The sequence below is a fragment of the Pan paniscus genome, chromosome 13 (genome assembly GCF_029289425.2).
Source record: "Pan paniscus chromosome 13, NHGRI_mPanPan1-v2.0_pri, whole genome shotgun sequence".
NCBI lineage: Eukaryota > Metazoa > Chordata > Mammalia > Primates > Hominidae > Pan > Pan paniscus.
This window is the reverse complement of record NC_073262.2, coordinates 62,018,363-62,037,053: the sequence shown is the minus strand read 5'-3', so window position 1 is coordinate 62,037,053 and position 18,691 is coordinate 62,018,363. Positions and strand designations below refer to the sequence as shown.

Sequence of the window (18,691 nt, the reverse complement as noted above, 5' to 3'; positions counted from 1 at the left end):
TTTTCACCTCAAATATTGGCAAAGACAAAAAATACTGACAGCATCCAGTTTCATTGAGGGTGTAGGCACACAGATGCTCTCAGTTACTTTAATATGAGTATATATTCATCCAGACTTTTTAGAGGACAGTTTGACAGTATATTTCAAAAACTCTGAAAAGTACACATCTTAGTTTTTTTTTTAGGAATTTATTTTAAGGAAGTAAATCGGGAGAACAAGTCTAAAAATACAGATAAAAGGTCATTATTTACAGCATTGTTTATAATAGTGAATAATTGGGACCTATTATATATCAGTAGAAAATTATTTAAGTTATGATATAGTTCATTCTGTTGCCATTAAAATTTATGATGAAGTTATATGTTTATCGACATGTCAAGGTGTTTACAGGGTATTATTCAATAAAACCCTCTAGCAGTTTAGAATATTATGTATGTAGTAGAATTTCTTTCCTTAAGTATGTGGATTTAAGTGTGTATGTATCACATACAGAACTCCTAGAAGTTTAATACAAAAATATTAAGGATAATTTTTGCTGTGTAGTACGGCTTGTAATATTTTTTTGTACTTTTAATATTTTTGGATTTTAATTTTTTATTATTATTATTATACTTTAAGTTTTAGGGTACATGTGCACAATGTGCAGGTTAGTTACATATGTATATGTGTGCCATGCTGGTGCGCTGCACCCACTAACTCGTCATCTAGCATTAGGTAGATCTCCCAATGTTATCCCTCCCCCCTCCCCCCACTGGATTTTAATTTTTTATAACAAATATATGTTAATGCCGGCTGGGAGTGGTGGCTCATGCCTGTTATCCCTGCACTTTGGGAGGCCAAGGCAGGTGGATTGCCTGACCTCAGAGATTCGAGACCAGCCTGGCTAACATGGTGAAACCCTGTTTCTACTAAAAATACAAAAAAATTAGCCAGGCATGGTGGTGCACCTTTGTAATCTCATTTACTCAGGAGGCTGAAGCAGGAGAATCGCTTGAACCCAGGAGGCAGAGGTTGCAGTGAGCTGAATTCACGCCATTGCACTCCAGCCTGGCGGAAGAGTGAGACTCCGTCCATCTCAAAATAAAATGTAAACAAACCAACAAACAAAATATATATATATATGTTAATTTTCCAGTGAGTGAAAGCTATAATCTATAAAAAAGGAAAATATAGGGAGTATTAGGTAATATAGAAAAGTTTAAGTATTTATGCATATAATTTGATAAAGAGTAATGAAATTTAATTACAGTATTGGTTTGATCTGGAGTAACTGATGTTCATAATGCTTTTTGATTTTGTAGGTCTAGAAGAAATTGCAAAAGAAAGAGAAAAACTGAAAAAGGCAGAAAGTGTCCAGATCAAAGAAGAAATGTTTGAGACTTCTGGGGACAGTTTAAATTGTTCAAATACAGATCACTGTGAACAAAAGGAAGATCTTAAAGAAAAAGATAACACAAATCTATTCCTTCAGAAACCTGGCTCTTTTTCCAAATTAAGCAAGCTTTTGGAAGTAGCTAAGATGCCTCCTGAGTCAGAGGTTATGACCCCCAAACCAAATGCTGGTGCAAATGGGTGCACGTTGTCTTATCAGAACAGTGGAAAACATTCACTGGGCAGCGTTCAGTCAACAGCAACGCAAAGCAATGTGGAAAAGGCAGACTCTAATAATCTGTTTAATACTGGTTCAAGTGGTCCAGGGAAGTTCTACAGTCCTCTCCCCAATGACCAGTTACTAAAAACACTGACTGAAAAGAATAGACAATGGTTTAGTCTTTTGCCACGAACACCCTGTGATGACACTTCACTTACTCATGCCGATATGTCAACTGCTTCTTTGGTGACTCCTCAGTCTCAGCCACCATCTAAGTCACCTTCACCTACCCCAGCTCCTCTTGGATCTTCTGCTCAGAATCCTGTTGGCTTAAATCCATTTGTTTTATCACCTCTTCAGGTTAGTACTGCTAACTGTAACTCATTTTTATATTGCTTTATGTAATCTTTGACCCCATGGAGATTTTTGCTCAAGGGGGCTCACTCAGATAGTTAAAATATTCCTGCTACAGTTTGAAAACTAAAACAAGTCAGAATTTCTGTCACCAAGGTTCATTAGAACTACTGATTTCTAGCCTTTGTCTAAGTCTTCTTTAATTACTTTTTAACTTATTACTGTAACGGTATATCTGAAAGGAAAATTACTTTGGGAAACAAATAAGAACATGGAATTTAACATTTTTGTTGCTAATCTATTTCATTTTCCTGTAATTGTAATAAATGAAAGAATATTTTTTGGAATTTGAAAAATAATTTCATATTCCAAACATTTTTCCTAACTTCTTAGAGTAATCTACTTTTCATTAATAAATGTTTTCTTTTTGCAGGTGAAAGGTGGAGTATCTATGATGGGACTTCAGTTTTGTGGATGGCCCACTGGTGTGGCTACTTCTAATATTCCATTTACATCATCTGTACCTAGTCTAGGATCGGGGTTAGGGTTATCAGAAGGAAATGGTAATTCATTCTTGACTTCCAATGTTGCTTCAACTAAAAGTGAATCTCCAGTACCACAGAATGAAAAGGCCACTTCAGCTCAACCTGCAGCTGTTGAAGTAGCAAAACCAGTAGATTTTCCTAGTCCAAAACCTATTCCAGAAGGTAGGTACATTGAGATGGTTTACAGCCACTTACTCAATTTCAACATTATGGATTCCTATATTATAACTGAATATTTGATGGTTCTATATATAGTTAATAAATCTTTTTATTTCCATGGTGTCATTTCCTATTCAAAATATTTGTAAAAGTTCTACTTATTTATCTTGACTTAGAAATGCAGTTTGGTTGGTGGAGAATTATTGACCCGGAGGACCTAAAAGCTTTGCTCAAAGTGCTGCATCTCAGAGGAATAAGAGAAAAGGCATTACAAAAACAAATTCAGAAACATTTGGATTATATTACTCAAGCCTGCCTCAAGAATAAGGATGGTGTGTACCTAAAAGAGATTTCAGCTTTCTTTCTTGCTTAGTTATGAGAATTAATTATTCTAAAGCATATTTTAGTACAGTCTATTGGTCCTTCATATTCATGGGTTCCACATCTATGGATTCAACCAATCGCAGATCAAACAGTCAAAGAAAGATGGGTGCATCTGTACTGAACGTATACAGGCTTTTTTTTCTTATCATTCTTCCCTAAATAATATATAGTATAACAACTATTTCCATAGCATCTACATTGTCTTAGGTACTATAAGTAACCTAGAAATAACTTGAAGCATATGGGAGGATGTACATAGATTACATGCAAATAGTACACCTTTTTTTTTTTTTTTTTTTTTTGTGAGAGAGTCTTGCTGTGTCACCTAGGCTGGAGAATGGTGGTGCAGTCATAGTTGACTGCATTCTCAAAGTCCTGGGCTCAAGCAATCTTCCTGCCTCAGCCTTCTGAGTAGCTGGGACTACAGGCACATGCCCCCACACCCAGCTAGTTTTTTAAATTTTTTGTAGAGACAGGGCCTCACTATGTTGCCCAGGCTGGTCTCGAACTCCTGGCCTCAAGTGATCCTCTGACCTCAGCTTCCCAAAGTGCTAAGATTATGGGCATGAGCCACCACTCCTGGCCAACACCATTTTATATAAGGGATGTGAACATCTCTAGGCTTTGGTATTCGTGGGGGCAGAGGGGGTCCTAGAACCAATCCCCCACAGATATCAAGAGAGAAATGATATCTTAATGCACTACTATTTTTTTCTGTTTTACTCAACAAACTATTTACATTTTTTAAGTTGGTGTTACTGTCTTGTAATTTTTTACACCCGTAGCATATTGTTTTGTGTTTCTTAGCGTGTTTCTACTTTTAAGAGTAAGCTGCCTGTACGTACACAAGTGCATTTGTGTATGTCAAGTTAGATGTACGTGGGTCTCCTAGAATTTTATTCACTTTCTGGAAGAAGTCTCTGTGGGGAAAAGCTTAATAAGTGGATTTTTAAATTAATTTCTTTTTAAATGTAGTTGCTATTATTGAACTGAATGAAAATGAAGAAAACCAAGTAACTCGAGATATTGTGGAGAACTGGTCAGTAGAAGAACAAGCAATGGAAATGGATTTGAGTGTCCTTCAACAGGTAGAAGATCTAGAAAGGAGAGTTGCATCAGCAAGTTTGCAAGTGAAGGTAAAATCGACTTGGAATAAAATATGTTTTTAGGATAATGGAAGATAACTAATGTTTATTACATGCCTAATATATGCTAGTTAATGTGCTAAATGTTTTTATTTTGTCTCATTTAATTCTGAAAACAATCCTGGATTAATTTGCCCCATCTGTTAAGGAACCAGGCTCAGAGTAAGTAATGTGCCAGTGGTCATATAGTAAGTGCCTAAATGTGCATTTAAATCAAGTCTGACTCCAGAGCCCATGTTCTTTTTAGTAATCTTGCTACCTCCTTAATGGTATTCAGAGGTATTATTTCTGGTGCGCAGTTCTTTACTACCAGCAGAATTTCAGTTTCACTGAGATGAATGTGATGATCTAGTACAAATATTATCAAACTCCTATTGTAGTGTTTCATATAGGGCCATGAACTTCCTTACATACAAGCCTTGTTATATGTCAGACTTTTATACTATATAGTTTAATTTGGAGACCAATATAGATATATCCAAATATATGTTATAGACCATTATGATATACTGACACATGCACACATACCCTACATATATATATATAAAGTTTTTGTTTACTGATTTATTCATTCATTCCCTCATCTATCTCCTGGGTATTATCATGTTACAGGTAATGATCAGAACTGGTTTCCAGTGGACAAACAAAAGGAAAGCTTTACCCTTGTGCAAGAATTTTTGGTTTTGTAAAGAGGGGTATAAAGGTCTCCTTAAAAGCATGAAAGGTTTAGAACCTGCTAAGGTTCTGTTTTGGTTTGGGGGTTTTTTGTTTTTTTGTTTTTCGTTTTTTGTTTTTGAGATGGAGTCTCACGCTGTCGCCCAGGCTGGAGTACGGTGGCGTGATCTTGGCTTACTGCAACCTCCACCTCCAGGTTCAAGTGATTGTCCTGCCTCAGGCTTCCAAAGTACAAGCCGTGATGCCCCACTAATTTTTGTATTTTTAGTAGAGATGGGGTTTTGCTACGTTGGCCAGGCTGGTCTCAAACTCCTGACCTCAAGTGATCCACTCACTTTGGCCTCCCAAAATGCTGGGATTACAGGCATGAGCCACTGTGCCTGGCTAGAATCTGCTAAGGTACTAAAGGTTTAGAAACCTTAATCTCCATGTAATTTGATTTGAAATGCCTTGCTTTATTCAGAATGAGAAATTTATGGCATAATGCTATCCTATTTAATAATTGAGATTTTGCTTCATAATTAGTTTAACATAGGCATTTGGACACTTTTGAGGATCTCAAAAAATGTAGTTTTCCAGAGCTAATAAAATATCCCTTTCTTGTGACAAACATAATTACCAACCTTGGGAAGCAAAAATTTATTATTGAAACTATTGTGCTAGTAAACTATGTCTCCTTCTCCAGGTTCTATAATACAGTATAAAAGTGCCTCGTGTATTGTCATCTTTCTGGCATCTTCAACAGATGAACCCTTTCACACTATTTTATTTTCTGGAGAAATGAAAATTATTCCATTTAGTGCTAGAATTTTTTAATGTGTTTTTGGATCGCTTATGTTACACATTTCACTGCCTTCTTAAATTGAAAATAAAAAGCCTGATTTAACTTCTCATGGTGGCACAGAATCATCAGTATGAAGATCAATTATCAGACAATAATTCCCTCAGGAAATGAGAAGAGGTTTTGCACCTAACCTAAATGATCCTAGTGTGCTTTGGTTTTAAAACTGCTACATCTACTTTCTATAGTCTGTGGTTGTCCTCTCAGTTTGTCAGTTGATACTACTTGCTGGTTTAAATTTGATTGGTTCCATAAGCCCTATTTTCCTCCAGCTTTTTCCCAACTCATTTGCCAATTCTAGTTGACTGTTGGTTGGGAAAGTATATCATCAGCCTTTTAAAAAATATGTGTAAAGTCCGAGTGTGGGCCTGAAACATTTTCCTGGTGACATACTCAGATTTTGGTCCTTTGACCTTTATCACATTGCTGACTGCTTAAATGTTCTTGGCTGTGTTATCAGTAGCTAAGATAAGTAGAATTTGCTTCATAAATTGTTTTAAATTCATAAATAATAATGTACAGTATCATGGAGTACATGGTGATGTTTTGGTACATTTAATGTATAGTGATCAGATCAGAGTAATTAGCATATTCATTATCTCAAACATTTACCATTTTTTTCTGTTAAGAATAATATCCTCCTTTAGCTACTTGAAACAATATATATTATTAACTATAGTCATCGTACAGTGGTATAGAGCACGAGAACTTATTTCTCCTACCTACCAATAATTTTGTATTCTTTTTTTTTTTTTTGAGACCAAGTTTCGCTTTTGTTGCCCAGGCTTGAGTATAGTGGCGTGATCTCAGCTCACAGCAACCTCCACCTCCCAGGTTCAAGCGATTCTCCTGCCTCAGCCTTCCTGAGTAGCTGGGATTACAGGCATGCCCCACCAAGCCCAGCTAATTTCTGTATTTTTAGTAGAGACAGGGTTTCTCCATGTTGGTCAGGCTGGTCTCAAACTCCCGACCTCAGATCATCTGCCCACCTCGGCCTCCGAAAGTGCTGGGATTACAGGTGTGAGCCACTGCGCCCAGCCAGTAATTTTGTATTCTTTAACAAATCTCTCTTTATCCCTCCCTGCCCCCACTTTTCCCAGCCTATAGTATATCCTCTGGTCTACTTTTTACTTCTATGAGATCAGTTTTTTTTCAAGCTTCCACATGAATGAGAACATGCAGTGTTTAACTTTGTGTGCCTGGCTTACTTCACTTAAAGTAATGTCCTCCAGTTCCATCCATGTTGCCTCTAATGACAGGATATTTCGTTCTTTTTATGGTTGTATAGCATTCTGTTGTGTATGCATGCCACATTTTCTTTATCCATTTATCTGTTGTTGAATACCTGGATTCATTCTGTATTTTGGCTATTGTGTATAGTGCCGCAGTAAACATCGGGATGCAGATGTCTTTTCTTTTCTTTTTTTTTTTTTTTTTGAGACGGAGTTTCACTCTTGTTGCCCAGGCTGGAGTTCAATGGCGCCATCTCAGCTCACCACAACCTCCACCTCCCAGGTTCAAGCAACTCTCCTGCCTCAGCCTCCTGAGTAGCTGGGATTACAGGCATGCACCACCACGCCTGGCTAATTTTGTATTTTTAGTAGAGACGGGGTTTCTCCATGTTGAGGCTGGTCTCGAACTCCTGACCTCAGGTGATCCACCCGCCTCAGCCTCCCAAAGTGCTGGGATTACAGGCATGAGCCACCACACCCGGCCAGATGTCTTTTCAATATGACAATTTTCTTTTCCTTTGGATAAATTCCCAGTAGTAGGATTGCTGGATCATATGATAGCTCTATTTGTAGTTTCTTGAGGAACCTACATACTGTTCTTCATAGTGGCTGTACTAGTTTACATTCCCACCAACAGTATGTAAGAGTTCCCTTTTCTATGCATTCTTACCAGCATCTCATTTTTTTTCTTTTCTTTTTTTTTTTTTTGTTTTTTGAGATGGAGTCTTGTTCTGTCGCCCAGGCTCTGCAGTGCAGTGGCGTGATCTTGGCTCACTGCAAGCTCCACCTCCCGGGTTCCCGCCATTCTGCTGCCTCAGTCTCCCGAGTAGCTGAGACTACAGGCGCCCACCACCACACCCAGCTAATTTTTTGTATTTTTAGTAGAGATGGGGTTTCATCATGTTAGCCAGGACGGTCTTGATCTCCTGACCTCGTGATCTGCCCGCCTCAGCCTCCCAAAGTGCTGGGATTACAGATGTGAGCCACGGCGCCCGGCCGTTTTTTTTCTTTTTGATAATAGCCATTCTAACTGGGGTGAGATAATATCTCATTGTGGCTTTGATTTGCATTTCTCTGATGAGTGGTGATGTTCAGCATTTTTTCATATATTTGTTGGCCATGTATATGTCTTCTTTTGAGAAATGTCTGTTCAGATTATTTGCCCATTTTTAATCAGATTGTTTGGTTTTTTGCTGTTGAGATGTTTGAGTTCCTTGTATATCCTGGTATTAATCTCCTTTCAGATGTATTATTTGCAAATATTTTATCCCATTTTGAGGATTTTCTTTTCACTCTGTTGACTTTTTCTTTTGCTGTACAGAAGTTTTTTCATTTGATGTAGTTGCATTTATTTTTGCTTCTGTTACCTGTGCTTTTGAAGTTTTATATATAAAATATTTTCCCAGACCAATGTCCTGTTTCTTCTGTAGTTTTATCATTTGGGGTCTTACATTAAGTCTTTGATCTATTTTGAGTTATTTTTGTATAGGATAAGAGGTGGGGGTCTAGTTTAATTCCTCTGCATATGGATATCCAGTTTTCCTGGCACCATTTATTGAAGAGACTATTCTTTTCACAATGAGCGTTCTTGGCAGCTTTGTTAAAAAGCAGTTGATTGTAGAGGTGTGGATTAATTTCTGGGTTTTCTATTCTATCCCATTGGTTTATGTGTCAGTTTTTATGCCTATACCATGCTGTTCTGATTACTACAGCTTTGTAGTTTATTTTGAAGTCTTAGTAGTCTGATACCTCCAGCTTTGTTCTTGTTACTCAGGATTGCTTTAGCTATTCAGTCTTTTGTAATTCCACACAAAGTTTAATATTTTTTCTTTATTTCTGTGGAGAATGTCATTAGTGTTTTGATAGGGATTGTATTGAATCTGTAGATCGCATTGGGTAGTATTATCATCTTAACAATATTGATTCTTCTGATCCATAAGCATGATTGTATCCTCTCATCCTCTTCAGTTTTTTTTCATCAGTGTTTTATAGTTTTCCTTGTAGAGGTCTTTCACTTCTTTGGTTAAATTTACTCCTAGAATTGGATTTTTGTTTTTGTTTTTGCTTGTTTGTTTGGTAGCTATTGTAAATGGGATTGCCTTCTTGATTTCTTTTTTAGTGAATTCATTGTTCATGTATCAAAATGCTGCTGAGGCCAGACACAGTGGCTCATGCCTGTAATCCCAGAACTTTGGGAGGCCAAGGTGAGAGGATCACTTGAGCTCAGGAGTTTGAGACCAGCCTGGGGAACATGGCAAAACCCCATCTCTACAAAAAATACAAAAATTAGGTGGGCGTAGTGACACATGCCTATAGTCCCAGCTACTTGGGAGGCTGAGGTGGGAGAATGGCTTGAGCCCAAGAAGTGAAGTTGCCTTGGCTATTTGGGCTCTCTTTTGGTTCTATATGAACTTTTCAATAGTTTTTTCTAGTTCGAAGAAGAATTTCATTGGTAGTTTTATAGGAATAGCATTGAATCTGTAAATTGCTTTGGGCAGTATGGCCATTTTAATGATATTTAGTCTTCCTATCTATGAGCATGGGATTTTTTCCATCTGTATCATCTTTGATTTCTTTGAGCAGTGTGATGCAATTTCCATGTAGAGATCTTTCACCTCCCTGGTTGGCTGCATTCCTAGGTATTTTATTGTTAGGAAAAGTAACTTTTTGTTTTGTTGATCTTTTGTATTTTTGTCTCAATTTGGTTTATTTCTGCTCTGATCTTTATCGTTTCTTTCCTTCTACTAATTTGGGGTTTGATTTGTTCTTGCATTTCCAGTTACTTGAAGGGCATTGCTAGATTGTTTACTTGAAATATTTCTACTTTATTGATGTAGGCATTTATTGCTATAAACTTGCTTCTTAATACTGCCTTTGCTGTGTCCCATACATTTTGGAATGTTGTGTTTCTGTTTTCATTCATTTCAAGGAATTTTTAAATTTCATTCTTAATTTCTTCTTTTACGCAGTGGTTGTTCAGGACCCTGTTGTTTACATTTCATGTATTTGTATGGTTTTAAATGTTCCTCTTGTTACTGATTTATAGTTTATTTCCATGTAGTCAGAGAATATACTTGATATGATTTCAAATTTTTAAAATTTTTTGAGATTTGAGTTCTAACATATGGTCAGTCCTGGCATATGTTCCATGTGCTGATGAAAATAATGTGTATTCTGCAGCTGGTGGATGAAATGTTCTGTACGTGTCCATTTGGTCTATGGTGCAGATTAAATTTGATGTTACTTTGTTGATTTTCTGTTTAGAAAATCTGTCCAATGCTGACAGTGGGATGTTGAAATCCCCAGCCATTATCATATTAGGATCTACCTCTACATTTGGATCTAATAATATTTGCTTTATGTATTGAGTGCTCTGGTATTGAGTGCATATATATTTACAATTATTGTATTCTCTTGTTGAATTGATCCCTTTATTATATAATTGTCCTTCTTTGTCTCTTTTTACAGCTTTTAACTTGAAGTTTGTTTGTTTGTTTTTTTTATCTGACATAAGTATAACTATTCCTCTTCACTTTTGGTTTTCATTTGCATGGGCTATTTCTATCCATCCATTCACTTTCAGTCTACATATGTCTTTACAGGTGAGGGGAGTTTCTTATAGGCAGCATATAGTTGGGCCTTGTTTTTTTAATCCAGCCAGTCTATGTCTTTTAAATGGGAAATTTAATTCATTTACATTCAAGATTACTATTTATAGGTGAGTGCTTACTCCTGTCATTTTATTGATTGCTTTTCTCTTGTTTTGTATAATCCTTTGTTCCTTACTTCCTTGATTATTATTTATTTTTGTGGCTGGGTGTTTTTCCATAAGGATACAGTTTATCATCAGGCTTTTTAAAATTATGTGTGTAATAATTTCCTTTCTCCTTTGTGTATTAGCTTTCCCAGTGAGTTTTATAGTTTCATATTTTCATGATGGTGGTTATCATCTTTTTACTTTCAGATATAGGAGTCCTTGAGCATTTCTTGCATGTTTAGCCTAGTGGTGATAAATTCCTTCAGTTTCCCTCAGTCTGTAAAAGATTCTTTTTCTCCTTCATTTCTGAAGGCTAGCTTTGCTGGGTATAATATTCTTGGCTGGCAGGGTTTTTTTTTTCTCTCACTACTTTGAATATATCATCCCATTCTCTCCTGGCCTACAAGGTTTCTGCTGAGAAATCCAATGTTAGTCTAATGGAGATTTCCTTATATGTGACTTGACACTGTTAATGCTTTCAGAATTCTTTGTCTTTTGACTTCTTACAGGGTGACTATAATATGCCTCAAAGAGGACCTGTCTGGGTTGAATTTCTTGGGATTCTTCAAACTTCCTGTACCTGAATTTTCCTCTTTCTCCCAGGATGTGGAAAGTTTTCTACTATTATTTCATTAAATTTTTTTTCCTCACCTTTCCCTTCTCTTCACCTTCTGTAACACCCACAGGAATATTTGTTTGCTTAATGGTGTCCCATAAATCCTATAGGCTTTTTCCTTCTTTTTTCCTTTTTCTTTGTTTTCCTTTCTTTCTTTCCCCCCACCCCTTGGTCTGCCTGTGTTACTTCAAAAGACCTGTCTTCAGAAATTCTTTCTTCCCCTTGGTCTAGTCTGTCTTTTTGATCTAGTCTTGTATTTTTTACTTTATTCATTGAATTATTTAGCTCTAGAACTTCTGTTTGGTTCTTTTTTATATCTGTCTCTGTTGATTTTCTCATTCAAATCATGAATTGTTTTCCAGATTTTGTCTAATTGTCTTTATGTATTCTCCTATTTCTTCTGTCAAACCATATATTTGTACCCATTAGTCAATTTCTCTTACTCTCACTCTCTCCCTACCCTTCTCAGCCTCTGGTAACCACCAATCTACTCTCTACATTCTAGAGTAGAGTGGCTTTTATAGTTCTCACATATGAGTGAGAACATATAATAATTTGTCTTTCTGTATCTGGCTTATTTCACCCAGGATAATGTCCTCCAGTCCATCCATTTTGCTGCAAATAACAGGATTTCATTCTTCTTTATGACTGAATAATATTCCATCCTATAAATATACTGCATTTTCTTTATCCATTCATCTGTTGATGGGCATTTAGGTTGATTCCATATTTTAGCTATTGTGAATATTGCTGCAGTAAATATAGGAGTACAAATATCTCTTCCATATATTGATTTTCTTTCTTTTCTATGTATACCCACTAATGGAATTGCTAGATCATATGGTAGTTCTATTTTCAGATTTTTGAGGAACTTTCACACTGTTTTTCATAGTGGATAAGTTGGTTGTCTATCTTGATCTCACTTTTTTCAGTGTAGAAACTGTGAGTTAGGGGGAAGTTTTCTGTGTGCTTGGTTCCTGGCAGAATGAGGGTAGAGAAGCATCGTGGATATGGAAGTCCAGTTCTCTTACCATCTGCTCAGAGTTTTTTCACTTCTCTCTTGCCACGGGAACTATCTCATCCTCATGTTTGAATTTTGGGATGTTGCTGGTGATCGTCTCAGTGCCGTATATTTATTTTGGGTTTTCTGAGTGGTTGGCGGCAGGGACGGGGGGGCATTGGAGGCAGGAACTGAAGCCAGCTTGTATCTGTGACACCATTTTAGAGTCCATCCTTCCTTTCTAAATATAAATATTCTACTGAGTTAAAGGGGAAGAATTTATCCTAGTATATAAGATAAAATAATTATATCTGAAGAGATGTTTAAGTTTATTCCATTTTTCATTTAATATGCATTTATTAAATACCTATTGCATCTCAGGCAGTGGACACCAAAAAATTGGATAAAGTGTAGTTCCTACCATAAGAAAGCTTGTCATATAATAGGGAGATCAGACATATACATATATGCAGAATCTAGTAGCTGATTGTTGAGAACAGAGTAATGTATGAATTTAGAAGAAGAATACTGACTTCTGGCAGAGATATGGAAGATTTCATTTAGAAGTTGAAATGGAACTTAAGAAAATGAGTATGGTTTGGACAATTGGAGACCAGGCAATATCATCCCAGGAAGTGGGAACAGCATGAGCAGAGCACGAGGATTGGAAAGCTTATCCCATGTTTGTGGAAGAGCAAATTATAGAATTTGACTGCAACATAAGATGTGTGAATGGGAACATGAAAAGGGATAGATTGAGGTACTTCAATGCCATGATGAACATTTCCTAAAGAATAGGAAATCTTTGAAGGATTTTGAGCTACAGGATCATTGATTGTTCAGTCAACATACATGTATTGAGTGCCCATTATTTGCCTGCACTGTACTGGAGATAAATGAGTAAAAGCAGACATAGTCCCTGCTCTCATGGAATTTAGAAGTAGAAAAATATTCATCGAATAATTACACTACTATAAAATTACATATATGACAAGGCTAAGGAGCATGGTCCTATGAGAACCTGTCAGAGAGGGACTTAGCTCCTGAAAGAGGTCAGGAAAGGATTCCTATCAGGATCCTTTCATGTTAAAGTGAATCTTAACATGAGACCTACGAAATGAGTGGCGTTAACTAGGTGAAGAGGAGCAAAAGAAAAGCAATACAGATAAAGGTAATAGCATATTTGAAGCCCCTGCAGTCAAAGGAAAAATGGTGAGCACAGAAGGACCTGTACAGAAGAATAATGGAAGGAATGAAAACAGAAAGGAAGAGCAAAGGCTCAGAGGCTACCCAGAGATTTCCATTTAAGTGATCCCATGAAACTGATAAGCATTTTGGTCTAAAATCCTTCAAAATATTTTGCTGATTATTCTTATACATTTTATAATATCAAAAGTTTATAAATTTTATTTTTCAAACTTTTCTTACAACTATTTCTTTTCATTTTTTTCTTCTTATTTCCACCTAGTTTTAGGAAACACAAGGTAAAATCTTTTAGTAACAATCCTTGAGATCTGCCAGTATCCAATGCTGTATTTTAAGTAAAGGTAATTCACCCACCTAGCATTTTAAGAGGAAACCATAATAACACTATTCTCTTGATATATAGGGTTGGATGTGTCCAGAGCCTGCATCAGAAAGGGAGGACTTGGTATATTTTGAACATAAATCATTTACTAAATTGTGCAAGGAGCATGATGGAGAATTTACTGGCGAAGACGAAAGCAGTACACATGCACTAGAACGGAAGAGTGACAACCCCCTAGATATAGCTGTAACCAGGCTGGCTGATTTGGAGCGGAACATTGAAAGAAGGTATCTGAAGAGCCCCTTAAGTACCACCATTCAGATCAAACTGGATAATGTGGGCACAGTTACTGTCCCTGCTCCTGCACCATCCGTTAGTGGTGATGGTGACGGGTAGGTTATTGAGATTAACTTGAAAAATTATTGTGCTTCTTTGCTAATTGGAGCCTATTTTCTATTGCCTGTTATCTATGTATCTTCTTGTATGTCTGTGATCCATACGGATCATGCTATTTGCATGGTGCTTTGTAAAAACTTTTTTTTTGTTATGTGCGTTGATAATCCTGCAAAGTGATCTTACATCTACCTGGTTGTGACTAAGCTTTGAGGCACGTAGCCACAGTCTGTGCACTACATCAAATTTAGTTGCTTAAACCTTATACTTATTGGCTGTTACATGTTTTTGTCATTGCTTGGCTTTCAGTGTGATGATTGTTTCACATTCCGTAATCGTAAGTGTGGACATGACCTACTTAATTTTTCTATATTTCAATGCAGAATTGAAGAGGATATTGCTCCAGGGCTCAGGGTATGGAGAAGGGCATTATCAGAAGCTCGCAGTGCTGCACAGGTAGCTCTGTGCATTCAGCAATTACAGAAATCAATAGCATGGGAAAAATCAATTATGAAAGTTGTAAGTGTTTTTATTTAAGAAATATTATAACTAATTTACTTTGTCCTGTTTCTTCCAACCTCCAGATCTTTCTTAATTATACATTACCTATTGTCATAATAATGTATGCTATACTTGAGAGTTTTTCTAATTCTAAAAGATTTTTGATACTTTCCTCCTTACTGAAGGAACCTTTCAAATGTGTTATCTTTTATTTTTTAAAATCTTGCTTCTGCCTCCTTTGAATATCGTTTATAACTCTAACTGAAGTTGTCTCCCACATTCCGTCAGCACAATAGTTATTAATCTAAATCTTGAAGGCCGTTTCACTGTAGTAAACAGTTCCATTGCTAACATTACCTGCTATATTACTGCGTTGCTAAAATGTCTTTTTCTATCAGTTTTCATTTTTTAATTCTAAGAAGCACTTAGATAAGTAAATACAAGATAAGCAGAGAACTCTTAGTTTATGTGCTTATATCATGTATTTGGCATCAGATGTGGTTGACATGAACAGTAGATCCTTTAGTCTTTCTTCTACTAATTAAAATTGGTTTTCCACCTTCTTTCTACAACCCCAATTAGTTTATCATTTAGTTTATCACAAAAATCTCTATTTTGTATCAGGCACCAAAATGGTGTGTGTTCAAAATACAGAGCTATAATTCATGTTTTCCAGAGAAATATTTACTTTAAATCATGTACAAGTGTCCCTCTTGCCTCTTTTATATTATCATATATAGAATTATCTATTATATGTAGTCTTTTATGAATTACTTTAACATTTGCTTTTTTGTTTGTTTTTTGAGACAGAGTCTCGCTCACCCAGGCTGGAGTGCAGTGGCACAATCTTGGCTCACTGCAACCTCCGCCTCCTGGGTTCAGGCGATTCTCCTGCATCAGCCTCCTGAGTAACTGGGATTACAGGCACCCACCACCATACCCGGCTAATTTTTGTATTTTTAGAAGAGATGGGGTTTCACTATGTTGGCAAAGCAAGTCTCAAACTCTTGACCTCAGGTGATCCGCCCACCTCAGCCTCCCAGAGTGCTAGGATTACAGGCGTGAGCCACCGTGCCTGGCTACCATTTACTTTGAATTACAGACTAGCTTTAAAATTTAAACATTTGAGATTCTTTTCATGAATGGTTAAAGGTGAAATTCCTTTACTTAAAATGGTTGTTTCCCTGAAGAAAAGAATTGATTCTTAAATAACTTAGCATTCTTTCTTTCATTTTTACCTTTATGCTTAGACTACTCAAGGCCTTATTAATTCCACACAAATAAATTACGTTTCTTCTATGGTTTTTCACTGCTTCCTAAAACATCTATGAATCTGCAGTTTCATAATGTGCTGGAATACAGGGTCTTTCTCAATTCAGATTGGAATTTACTATAATTTTTTTTTTTTTTTTTTTTTTTTTTTTTTGAGACAGAGTCTCTGTTGCCCAGGCTGGAGTGCAGTAGCAGAATCTCAGCTCACTACAACCTCAATCTCCTGGGTTCAAGCAGTTCTCCTGCCCTCAGCCTCCCGAGTAGCTGGGATTACAGGCGTGCACCACCATGCCCAGCTAAATTTTGTATTTTCAGTAAAGACAGTGTTTCACCATGTTGGCCAGGCTGGTCTCGAACTCCTGAACTCAAATGATCCGCCTGCCTTGGCCTCCCAAAGTGCTGGGATTACAAGCATGAGCCACCGCACCTGGCACAGAATTTACTATAAATTTTAAGGCACTGTTCAATTCATTTAATAGTGTTTTTACCAGGTACAAATATTTTTTCCTTCTAAAAATTATTATTAAAACCAGCTTGAATGTCACCTTAGACAAATATATTTGGTGAGATCTAGGCAATAATGATTTTTTAAAAAAAGAGAGAGAAACTGAGACTGATTTCTTGCCAGTTATGGTGGTGCATGCTGATAGTCCCAGCTACTCCAGAGGCCAAGGCAGGATCATTTGAGCCCAAGAGTTTGAGGCTGTAGTGTGCTATGATTACACTTGAGAACAGCCACTGCACTATAGCCTGGGCAACATAATGAGACCTTGTCTGTAAATAAAATTGAAAAAAAAAGATTAAGTCCTAGATCAAAATGAAATTTGTATTTATATTTTTCTCATCTACACCAAAGCAGTCATCATGATGTGTTCAGTTTTATTATAAACTTATACACATAAACCTAAAACTTGTATCAAAACCTGCCTTTATGTTGATATATTTAAATTCTGCAATCTATAGCTTTATTTCCATTTTTGCAAATTCATTAACCTTTCTCTTGTTCTTCATCTACTCTTATTAATCATATAACTCCATCTCTCACAATCTTCATTTCCTTTTTAAAATGCTTAATAATACATTTCTTGCTATGAAACTACCTTGAAAAGAAGGCAGTGTTTCATATTCAAAAATTAAGAAGCACTTTATAACCTTTAGAGACATAACAGTGCCTATAGTAATCCTCATAGTAAGTCCTGACAAAATATTAAAGTGCTCGATATCTTTAGAAATACCCTTTTGGACAAAGACCAAGGTTATCAAGAAAAAGAGGGAGTTGTCATAATTTGCCTCTAGATAATTCTCTACCCACAGTATGCTTTATGTTGTTAAACAGTAGGCAGCATCCACTATTTTTTACTGTAGTAGCAGAGGAATTAAAACCAAATAATAATATATTTACTGTAACATATTGTGAGCTATTCCTATAATTTTTCAAAATTGTTATGAGTTTGATATCTGTCACCCTTTCTTTAAAAGTATCAGGAAATAATTTTATTTTTAAATCCTAAGTGTGAGATGTAAGACAGATCTTGTAGCATTTATAGTTGCCTAGTAGAGAAAACAATGAGTATTTACTTATGTTCATGAATCTGATTTTTAAATTGTGTTGTTACAGGGATATACATATAACCTTGCAATTGTTATTTCTCAGTGAATACTTTTACAATAGAAGTTTTAACGATGTAACTCAAATATGGAGAAACAACACCATCTTAAGGTATTCAGTGATGGTGATGTTAGGAAAGGTCAAAAAATAGGTACTGAGTATTGGAATGTTAAACTGCTGCTTTTGCCCTTGGTAACCACGCCAATGTTAATATGAAATATATAGTATATACATTTGATAAACATTTGTTAACTTGAATAGTGTGTCTGCTGTTTTGATAAGATTCTACAACTGTCATTGGTATACATACTAAGTTATAAGAAGACCATTTTAGACTTTCCCAGACTAAGATATAATGTTGCATTGAAAATTAAAGTAAGTTTGAACAGTTAAGCTATTTTGTTTTTAAGAGCGTATAAATACCTAACTTTAAAGTAGTTTAAATGATTTCTGGTTAAATGTTTTCATTTTTAAAAATATGGACTGCAGGACTTTTTTTTTGTGACTGGAGTATGAACTAGATGTCAAAAAACAGTGTTAATGCTTACTGTCTTTTAAAGCCATCTTGGAAGTTTTTACTTGTCTAACTTTTCTTCTTTCCTTTGTAAAACTTACTGTACAGAATATGTGTACATGGAAAAAGTCTTCTTTTTGCAGATTTAAAGTCTTTAATTATATTAGAAAATTTTCAGTAGAAAACAACTAGTTTTATTTTTAATTCTAAAAAAATAAATAATGACCTCTTAACTTCTTACATGTATTGTATCTTTTTTCCTTAGAAACCATTTTGTAGGATCCATTTTCTGCACTTGTGACACATGTTTGATTTGGGTTGATTTTCAAAGTTTCCTGGTTTGAACACATTTTCCAATCTATCACAATATATAGATGAATTAGTCAAAAATCTAGGGTTATCTTTTTATTATACATAATTATGATACTAATACAAGTTTTCTAATTTTGATTTTAAAAAATACTCTAACTCTTATTTCTTTCTCAGGATATCATGAGGATGCTAAGATAAGCAAAAGATGAAGCACATTAAACAAATAAAACACCATGTATTAAAGCTATTCATTGCTTTATGTG

The 18,691-nt window shown here is 35.9% G+C and overlaps 1 protein-coding gene across 8 annotated transcripts in view; it reads left to right on the top strand.

The window, feature by feature from the left end:
• Window positions 1–18,691, top strand: part of BAZ2B (bromodomain adjacent to zinc finger domain 2B) — a 399,198-nt gene that overhangs the window by 366,574 nt on the left and 13,933 nt on the right. For 6 of the 8 annotated variants that reach the window (XM_063595387.1, XM_063595392.1, XM_063595391.1 and 3 more), the window contains 6 exons: window positions 1,302–1,951; window positions 2,379–2,652; window positions 2,826–2,981; window positions 4,009–4,169; window positions 13,909–14,219; window positions 14,604–14,739. In XM_063595387.1, coding sequence (XP_063451457.1) covers window positions 1,302–1,951; window positions 2,379–2,652; window positions 2,826–2,981; window positions 4,009–4,169; window positions 13,909–14,219; window positions 14,604–14,739 — 1,688 coding nt within the window. The remainder of the gene's footprint in view (window positions 1–1,301; window positions 1,952–2,378; window positions 2,653–2,825; window positions 2,982–4,008; window positions 4,170–13,908; window positions 14,220–14,603; window positions 14,740–18,691) is intronic. The other 2 variants (XM_057301418.2, XM_055108625.1) reach the window with 1 other exon arrangement.